Below are 10,000 nucleotides of genomic sequence, written 5' to 3' on the forward strand. Positions count from 1 at the left end.
AATGTGTGTGTAGTGTGTAATGTGTGTAAGTGTGTAGCGTGTGTAGTGTGTGTAAGTGTGTAATGTGTGTAGCGTGTTTAGTGTGTAGTGTGTGTGTAGTGTGTGTAAGTGTGTAGCATGTGTGTAGTGTGTATAAGTGTGTAGCGTGTGTGTGTAGTGTGTTTAAGTGTGTAGTGTGTGTAAGTGTGTAGCATGTGTAGTGTGTGTAAGTGTGTAGCGTGTGTAAGTGTGTATAAGTGTGTAGCGTGTGTGTGTAGTGTGTATAATTGTGTAGTGTGTGTAGTGTGTATAAGTGTGGTGTGTGTGTAAGTGTGTAGTGTGTGTAGTGTGTATGTAGTGTGTAGTGTGTGTATGTGTGTAGTATGTGTGTTGTGTGTGTATAAGTGTGTAGCTTGTGTTTGTAGCCTGTTTGTTGTGTGTATACGTGTGTAACGTGTGTTTGTAGCGTGTGTTTGTAGCATGTGTTTGTAGCATGTGTTTGTAGCATGTGTGTTGTGTGTATATGTGTGTAGCGTGTGTGTTGTGTGTGTATAAGTGTGTAGCGTGTGTTTGTAGCATGTGTTTGTAGCATGTGTTTGTAGCGTGTGTTTGTAGCATGTGTGTTGTGTGTATACGTGTGTAGCGTGTGTTTGTAGTGTGTGTTTGTAGTGTGTTTGTAGCATGTGTTTTTAGCGTGTGTTTGTAGTGTGTGTTTGTAGCATGTGTTTGTAGTGTGTGTTTGTAGCGTGTGTTTGTAGTGTGTGTTTGTAGTGTGTTTGTAGCGTGTTTGTAGTGTGTGTTTGTAGTGTGTGTTTTTAGCGTGTGTTTGTAGTGTGTGTTTGTAGCGTGTTTGTAGCGTGTGTTTGTAGCGTGTGTTTGTAGCGTGTTTGTAGCGTGTGTTTGTAGTGTGTGTTTGTAGCGTGTGTTTGTAGTGTGTTTGTAGTGTGTGTTTGTAGTGTGTTTGTAGCGTGTGTTTGTAGCGTGTGTTTGTAGTGTGTTTGTAGCGTGTGTTTGTAGTGTGTTTGTAGCGTGTGTTTGTAGCATGTGTTTGTAGTGTGTGTTTGTAGCGTGTGTTTGTAGCGTGTGTTTGTAGCGTGTGTTTGTAGTGTGTTTGTAGCGTGTGTTTGTAGCGTGTGTTTGTAGTGTGTTTGTAGCGTGTGTTTGTAGCGTGTGTTTGTAGTGTGTTTGTAGCGTGTGTTTGTAGCATGTGTTTGTAGCGTGTTTGTAATGTGTGTTTGTAGCGTGTGTTTGTAGCGTGTGTTTGTAGCGTGTGTTTGTAGTGTGTATGTAGCGTGTGTTTGTAGCGTGTGTTTGTAGTGTGTGTTTGTAGTGTGTTTGTAGCGTGTGTTTTTAGCGTGTGTTTGTAGTGTGTGTTTGTAGCATGTGTTTGTAGTGTGTGTTTGTAGCGTGTGTTTGTAGTGTGTGTTTGTAGTGTGTTTGTAGCGTGTGTTTGTAGTGTGTGTTTGTAGTGTGTGTTTTTAGCGTGTGTTTGTAGTGTGTGTTTGTAGCGTGTTTGTAGCGTGTGTTTGTAGCGTGTGTTTGTAGCGTGTTTGTAGCGTGTGTTTGTAGTGTGTGTTTGTAGCGTGTGTTTGTAGTGTGTTTGTAGTGTGTGTTTGTAGTGTGTTTGTAGCGTGTGTTTGTAGCGTGTTTGTAGCGTGTGTTTGTAGCGTGTGTTTGTAGTGTGTTTGTAGTGTGTTTGTAGCGTGTGTTTGTAGCATGTGTTTGTAGTGTGTGTTTGTAGTGTGTGTTTGTAGCGTGTGTTTTTAGCGTGTGTTTGTAGTGTGTGTTTGTAGCATGTGTTTGTAGCGTGTGTTTGTAGCGTGTGTTTGTAGTGTGTTTGTAGCGTGTGTTTGTAGCGTGTGTTTGTAGTGTGTTTGTAGCGTGTGTTTGTAGCGTGTGTTTGTAGTGTGTTTGTAGCGTGTGTTTGTAGCATGTGTTTGTAGCGTGTTTGTAATGTGTGTTTGTAGTGTGTGTTTGTAGCATGTGTTTGTAGCGTGTGTTTGTAGCGTGTGTTTGTAGTGTGTATGTAGCGTGTGTTTGTAGCATGTGTTTGTAGCGTGTTTGTAATGTGTGTTTGTAGTGTGTGTTTGTAGCATGTGTTTGTAGCGTGTGTTTGTAGTGTGTATGTAGCGTGTGTTTGTAGCATGTGTTTGTAGCGTGTTTGTAATGTGTGTTTGTAGTGTGTGTTTGTAGCGTGTGTTTGTAGTGTGTTTGTAGCGTGTGTTTGTAGCGTGTTTGTAATGTGTGTTTGTAGTGTGTGTTTGTAGCATGTGTTTGTAGTGTGTGTTTGTAGCGTGTTTGTAGTGTGTGTTTGTAGTGTGTGTTTGTAGCATGTGTTTGTAGCGTGTGTTTGTAGTGTGTATGTAGCGAGGCAGACTGCAGAGGGTGACTCCTCCTCCTGTTGTCCTCTACACTTCTCTTTATTATGAGAATAGAGTGTAATGAAGAGTTTATGTTTAGCTCACAGATCATTAAATCTGCTGGAGCGCTCCAGAGCAGAGTGTAAAAGTGTAAAAGTGTTAAAGGGCTCTGGTGTTCAAGCTGCATTTTACTGCCTTTGGACTGAAACGTGTCCGACGTGGCTGCGTCCCGAACCCAGCGCCGGGCTTCAGTCTATTCCTGGAGACGCAGTGTGAGCGCTTGGACCCGCCGTGTGTAATTTAGACGTCTGGCTCTCCATCGGTTCAGAGACTCAGACCACCAAAACTTCATCTCCACCTTCTCACCCTGCAGAAAGAGGAATAACAAAGAGAAAAATTGTCATCCGGCAAGTGACCCCCCCAACACACACACACACACACTTATCCTGAGCTCTGTGCTGAGAGATCTCATGGAGGGTCGTATTCACTCTCAAACACACCTCAGTGTTCAGACTCACAGACCTGCTGAAACTCATCAACACCAGAGTCTCTTCACACCAGACACATCTCCCAGTGTATGTTACATACAGAACCACATGGAGACCATCACACCATCACAGATCTGCCATTACATCTATCAGCTTGTGACAGCAAGGAATTAGTGTCTATAATGACCTCAGAAGCTACACTGACCTCATAGTTCCTCATGGGCTTCCACGTTGTTGTTGTAAGGACATTAAGGACGTTAATCAGTTACAGTTACATTATTTCCTGTCCAGTGTCCCCCAGATGAGGATGAGGTTCTCTTCTGAGCCTGGTTCCTCTCAAGGTTTCTTCCTCAGATCATCTCAGGGAGTTTTTCCTCATCACCCTCACCTCAGGTTTCTCATTAGGGATAAAATAGAAACTTTAAACTTTATCATTTTTTTCTTAAATTAAATACACATTTAATCTTCTTTAGAAAGTGATATTACAGAATTAAGTCCAGATGTAAGATTTCACAGAATCCATCAATTAAAGATGTAACTTTATTGTTAAAAGACCCAAAGTGTGAAACCTCTGAGTGTGTGATCCAGGAGCCTGAGTGTGTGATCCAGGAGCCTGAGTGTGTGATCCAGGAGTCTGAGTGTGTGATCCAGGAGCCTGAGTGTGTGATCCAGGAGTCTGAGTGTGTGATCCAGGAGCCTTAGTGTGATCCAGGAGTCTGAGTGTGTGATCCAGGAGTCTGAGTGTGTGATCCAGGAGCCTGAGCGCGTGATCCAGGAGCCTGAGTGTGTGATCCAGGAGTCTGAGTGTGTGATCCAGGAGTCTGAGTGTGTGATCCAGGAGCCTGAGCGGGTGATCCAGGAGCCTGAGTGTGTGATCCAGGAGTCTGAGTGTGTGATCCAGGAGTCTGAGTGTGTGATCCAGGAGCCTGAGTGTGTGATCCAGGAGCCTGAGTGTGTGATCCAGGAGCCTGAGTGTGTGATCCAGGAGCCTGAGTGTGTGATCCAGGAGTCTGAGTGTGTGATCCAGGAGTCTGAGTGTGTGATCCAGGAGCCTGAGTGTGTGATCCAGGAGTCTGAGTGTGATCCAGGACCCTGAGTGTGTGATCCAGGAGCCTGAGTGTGTGATCCAGGACCCTGAGTGTGATCCAGGAGCCTGAGTGCGTGATCCAGGAGCCTGAGTGTGTGATCCAGGAGTCTGAGTGTGTGATCCAGGAGCCTGAGTGTGTGATCCAGGAGTCTGAGTGTGTGATCCAGGAGCCTGAGTGTGTGATCCAGGAGCCTGAGTGTGTGATCCAGGAGCCTGAGTGTGTGATCCAGGAGCCTGAGTGCGTGATCCAGGAGCCTGAGTGTGTGATCCAGGAGTCTGAGTGTGTGATCCAGGAGCCTGAGTGTGTGATCCAGGAGCCTCCAACCTGGTTCTCCTCTAAAAACTTCTTTGACAAAATGACAGTGTTGAAGAGCTACTCCTGTCATATTATTAGGAACATTTATTTACACAGCTTATTGTCATTAACCAAACCAGTTGAATAAACTACTGCTGTATGAACTTTAAAAAAATGTCAATATCGAACATCATATTTTCATATAACTTCACAAGCAGCATGTTAACTAGTCAAGAGAACGGGTTTGATGACTAGACTTATATGTGCCTATATGTGCGAAACTGCTTTCTCACTTTTAACCAAAATTAAGACGAAAGAACAAAACAAGCTGAATGTTTCTCCAGACATGAATGTTGCCCCATCGTCCTGTGAACCGGCTTGGGACCAGATTATGCAGAATAAGCGGGCCCACCCTTCTCATTAAAGTAAGTTATATATATGTGACTTGATTGTGTGTAAATTTGTAAAATGTGGTTATATATATATATATTTATGGGTCACTCAATTTAAAAAGTGAAAAATGGGTTGTGATTAAAAAAGTTTGAGAAACAACTGCTATGGACCATGCTAGAGGTCCGATATTAGGACTAAAGCTGCTGTTTTCCTCACTTTTACTTCAGTAAAGAAATTTTTGGTCTATTTACAATTTAGATGATGAAATCTATATTTATAGAAATCTGTCCTGCAGTCAGAGCCAGTGATGAATGTATAATAATAAACTCTCACATCACAACAAAACACTGTATCTTCCTCAGATGAAGTCCACTTGAGCTGCTAACACAGTGGTGGAGCTTAGACTTCACTCCATTAATAATTTGATGTAAATTCACAATGAATCATCTGCATAAAACAATCACACAGTCCTACAGCACAGTCAGTAAAGTGTTCATTGTTATCAGTTCATTTATTCATTTATTTGTTTATTTTAGTTAAACACCCAGTAGCTGGTGAAGTAACCTGCAGTCAGAGTCGCAGAGAAAAAAATCAAAGATGAAAAAAAAGGCAACTAAGACTTTTGTGATGAACATTTTATTTCATTTTCAATTTTTTTTGGTGTAAAAATGACCAAGATTACGTGTGAAAGTGTGTGAGGTAACATGTATGAGGATAATGAGCGTGTGTGTGTGTGTGTGTGTGTGTGTGTAGGTAAGTAGAAATACAGCGCAAGTTAAGTCAGAAAAAAGTATTAGTTAAATATGTGATTACACAAATAATAATTCTGATCTGATCTGATCTGGTTTAGTCTGATTCAGTTGGATCTGGTTTAGTCTGATTCAGTTTAATATGATTCATTGACATTTTGCTGTTGTCGAATTTGTTGCCAAGACAATGAGTTCCATAAGATCTCACGTAAGCTCCTGCTCAAAGCTGGTATTTTGTGAGTCCAGTGGAGATCATGACATCATAACTCTTTCACTGGTCTGGTTTCATGATGTAAATTTGCCCGAGTTTATTATTAGGTTTTCATTTATTTGTGTTCTAAACTTGAACATTTACAACAAAAATTTAATATCCTTCTCCCCTCGTGGCCTGATTCAGTTGTGCATGATTTAAAAAATCATCTTAAGGTCATTTCTATCACCTTGTGCTTGTTTTGTTGGTCTGGTTTCACCGAGTCAGACATCAGAAGAGACAGACAGAAATGAAAGAGTGAAATGAAAGAGAGTTGATTACACAGATATCATGTTGAAATTCAGTGTGTGATTCAGTGACCCGCGGTGTGCAGGTCTGCTCAGTAATGGCGGCCGTTATAGTAGTTGTTGTTTTTGTTGTTGACAGGTCGACTGCCGAAGTACTTCTGATAGGCCGCCTGGGAGCCATGGTAACGAGCCAACAGGCGACAGTGAAAGTAATTCTCACAAATCTCAGATCGAAGCTCAGCCTGAAACTTTCGACTGAAAAACAAGCATACTGTGATTCATGGCTGCAATGATAGACAGTAAAGATGCTACAATGTGTGTGTGTGTGTATGTGTGTGTGTGTATGTGTGTGTGTGTATGTGTGTGTGTGTATATGTGTGTGTGTATGTGTGTGTGTATGTGTGTGTGTGTATGTGTGTGTGTATGTGTGTATGTGTATATGTGTGTGTGTGTGTGTGTGTATGTATGTGTGTGTATGTGTGTGTGTGTGTGTGTGTGTGCGCTTACCCCGATTGGTAGCTCTTGCGGTTGTTGCGTCCAGGAACATTCATGAATGTGTTTGCTCTTAAGCCATTGAAGAACATGTCTGTCACACACACACACACACACACACACATTTTGGGGACGTATGTGAAGAAAGAATTTGGAAGGCTACTTAAATTAACACACACACACAACAAAGGTGTAGCCAGACCTGGTACAGTGGAGTGACCAGTCATGATGGAGCAAACGGAACTCGATAGAGATGTTGTTCTTGTTGGTCAGTTTCGCATTACCTGACATCACTGCTAACTGTCTGGGGTGGAAATGAGTTCTAAAATGAATCTAAAATGAGCTCCGTTTTTAGACAAACTTCTAAAAGTGCATAGAAACATCACGGGATGCTTGAACACAGTATGGTACTTAATCACATTTCCTCCATGATCTAGAGTTTAATCGTGAAACTATAGCGAATGCTCAGTCTAGTGCTCAAATTCAGAAATAATTTTAAGGAATTCATTTTATTTTTCTTAGGTTTCGAGCTCCAGATTGCTTTTGAGAAGGAACTCTGACTGAAATTCATCATCACAATCAGAAGCAGATGGCAAAAATCATAAGGAGGTGAAGAAGGTAGAGCTGGAGCAGCTGTGAGGAACAGCAGGCCAACAGGAAGGATCTGTGAATGTGGTTTCTGAGAATTTAAGAGTTTCGAGCCAAATTCCTGAACTTCTAGATCTCCAGCTTTACAGACATGTGCTTTATTAAATAGAAAGTAAACAAACAATCAAAACAAGTTATTTTATTTACCTTCATATGACTCATTACTCTCCTCAGAGTCTGTAGAGAAACACAAGAAGAGATTATTAGGTGTGTGTGTGTGTGTGTGTGTGTGTGTGTGTGTGTGTGTGTGTGTGTGTGAGTTACAAACCATAGCACACTGCGACCACCAGGATGACACACAAAGTCACAAACCTAAGAAACGACCGCATGTTTGTCACCTGAAACATAAAAAAACCACACACACTTTTTCAGACATTAATAAGGACTTATTTTTAAATACCTGTGTTTAATGGTGTGTTTGGAGCAGCTACATGCCAAAAAATGGTTTTGTATGTTTACTTTAGTAATTAAATACATTTGTATTTTAGTAAATTCTGGGTGAAGTATTTATGTAGGTGTGGTCAATCTTTGTGTGTGTGGTCACTCTGTGTGTGTGTGTGTGTGTGTGTGTTGACTCTGGAGGCTGAGAGTGTTTATACGAGTGAGTGTGTTTTTGTTGACTCTAAATGGCGAGGAGGTCATGTGTGAGTGACTTGGGAATAAGTGTTGGATATTGGGAAGGGAGATTGAGGAGATTAGATCTGAGGGAATAGAAGAGATTACTGAGATTAGACATGAGAGTGTAGAAGAAACTGATCAGATAAGACATGAGAGGAAATAGTCGAGATTAGATTGGAGGGGGTGGGGTGAGTGGTGAGATTAGACTTGAGAGCATGGGGTGAGTGGTGAGATTAGACTGGAGAGGGCGGGGTGAGTGCTGAGATTAGACTGGAGGGGGGGTGAGTGCTGAGATTAGAGTGAACGGGGTGGGGTGAGTGCTGAGATTAGACTGGAGCGGGTGGGGTGAGTGGTGAGATTAGACTGGAGGATGTGGGGTAAATGCTGAGATTAGATTTGAAGGGGTGGGGTGAGTAGTGAGATTAAACTGGAGGGGGTGGGGTGATTACAGAGATTCGACTGCAGGGGGTGGGGGGAGTGCTGATATTAGAGTGAAGGCGGTCGGGTGAGTGGTGAGATCAGACTAGAAGGGATGGGGTGAGTGCTGATATTAGAGTGAAGGGGGTGGGGTAAATGCTGAGATTAGACTGCAGGGGATGGGGTGAGTGGTGAGATTAGACTGCAGGGGATGGGGTGAGTGGTGAGATTAGACTGGAGGGGATGGGGTGAGTGGTGAGATTAGACTGGAGGGGATGGGGTGAGTGGTGAGATTAGACTGGAGGGGATGGGGTGAGAGGTGAGATTAGACCGCAGGGGATGGGGTGAGTGGTGAGATTAGACTGGAGGGGATGGGGTGAGTGGTGAGATTAGACTGCAGGGGATGGGGTGAGTGGTGAGATTAGACTGGAGGGGATGGGGTGAGAGGTGAGATTAGACTGGAGGGGATGGGGTGAGTGGTGAGATTAGACTGCAGGGGATGGGGTGAGTGGTGAGATTAGACTGCAGGGGATGGGGTGAGTGGTGAGATTAGACTGGAGGGGATGGGGTGAGTGGTGAGATTAGACTGGAGGGGATGGGGTGAGTGGTGAGATTAGACTGGAGGGGATGGGGTGAGTGGTGAGATTAGACTGGAGGGGATGGGGTGAGTGGTGAGATTAGACTGCAGGGGATGGGGTGAGTGGTGAGATTAGACTGGAGGGGATGGGGTGAGTGGTGAGATTAGACTGGAGGGGATGGGGTGAGTGGTGAGATTAGACTGGAGGGGATGGGGTGAGTGGTGAGATTAGACTGGAGGGGATGGGGTGAGTGGTGAGATTAGACTGGAGGGGATGGGGTGAGTGGTGAGATTAGACTGGAGGGGATGGGGTGAGTGGTGAGATTAGACTGGAGGGGATGGGGTGAGTGGTGAGATTAGACTGGAGGGGATGGGGTGAGTGGTGAGATTAGACTGGAGGGGATGGGGTGAGTGGTGAGATTAGACTGGAGGGGATGGGGTGAGTGGTGAGATTAGACTGCAGGGGATGGGGTGAGTGGTGAGATTAGACTGCAGGGGATGGGGTGAGTGGTGAGATTAGACTGGAGGTGGTGGGGTGAGTGTTGAGATTAGATGTAGAGGGAAATTGCTGAGATTAGACTGAAGAACACAGGGATAGGTTAGAGGTTAGAGAATTTAGGTCTGCATGTACAGGAAAGGTGGTGATGTTCTGATAAGACCTCTAGCGCCACCGATAGGAACAAACTGGACACAGAAATCACTCAGTGCTGTAAACATTCCACAGATTCCACTTTCTACAGATTCCTCGAGATTAAAGGACACCATGATGGTCATTTCTGCCATACTGCAATTTCTAGCACTGGGATTTCTTTTAAAACAGTGTTTTTATTTCTTCTCATCTGAAACTTGTCCAATCATCACCACATCTGAGTGACCACACGGTGGAAAAAAAATTATATAGATGGAGCGGTTCGTCCGTTTGATGGTGGAGACACCGAACAGGAAACACATGGGATTTGTGGAAAGTGAAGGATCTTATTGACCTCCAGGAAGCTTTGTCTGATGTCCAACATTTCAACATTAGTGTTTACTGACATTCAGAAATATATATATATATATATACACAACAGATCATGAGGGTGTGGGTTAGATTATAGTTAAACAATTATGCATAGAGATCAAGAGAATAAATAGGGATAAGGTGGATAGAGTTTAAAGGGATGCAGTTTAAGAGCTAAGGAATAAGGGGATAGGGAATGAGAGGATAGGGAATAAGGGGATAGGGAATAAGGGGATAAGGAATTAGGGGATAGGGAATAAGGGGATAGGGAATAAGAGGATAGGGAATAAGGGGATAGGGAATAAGGGGATAAGGAATTAGGGGATAGGGAATAAGGGGATAGGGAATAAGAGGATAGGGAATAAGGGGATAGGGAATAAGGGGATAAGGAATTAGGGG

At 43.5% G+C, this 10,000-nt stretch overlaps 1 protein-coding gene across 1 annotated transcript in view; it reads right to left on the reverse strand.

The window, feature by feature from the left end:
- Positions 1-5,356: 5,356 nt before the first annotated feature.
- mgp (matrix Gla protein) overlaps positions 5,357-10,000 on the reverse strand; it is an 8,987-nt gene continuing 4,343 nt past the window's right edge. Inside the window, exons 2-5 of the mRNA XM_058404292.1 lie at positions 7,258-7,327; positions 7,137-7,166; positions 6,357-6,435; positions 5,357-6,104 (exon numbers count right to left, since the gene is read on the reverse strand). Of these exons, the coding sequence (XP_058260275.1) occupies positions 5,942-6,104; positions 6,357-6,435; positions 7,137-7,166; positions 7,258-7,318 (333 nt within the window). The 5' untranslated portion in view covers positions 7,319-7,327 and the 3' untranslated portion in view covers positions 5,357-5,941. The remainder of the gene's footprint in view (positions 6,105-6,356; positions 6,436-7,136; positions 7,167-7,257; positions 7,328-10,000) is intronic.

The sequence above is a fragment of the Hemibagrus wyckioides genome, linkage group LG12, assembly GCF_019097595.1.
Source record: "Hemibagrus wyckioides isolate EC202008001 linkage group LG12, SWU_Hwy_1.0, whole genome shotgun sequence".
Lineage (NCBI taxonomy): Eukaryota > Metazoa > Chordata > Actinopteri > Siluriformes > Bagridae > Hemibagrus > Hemibagrus wyckioides.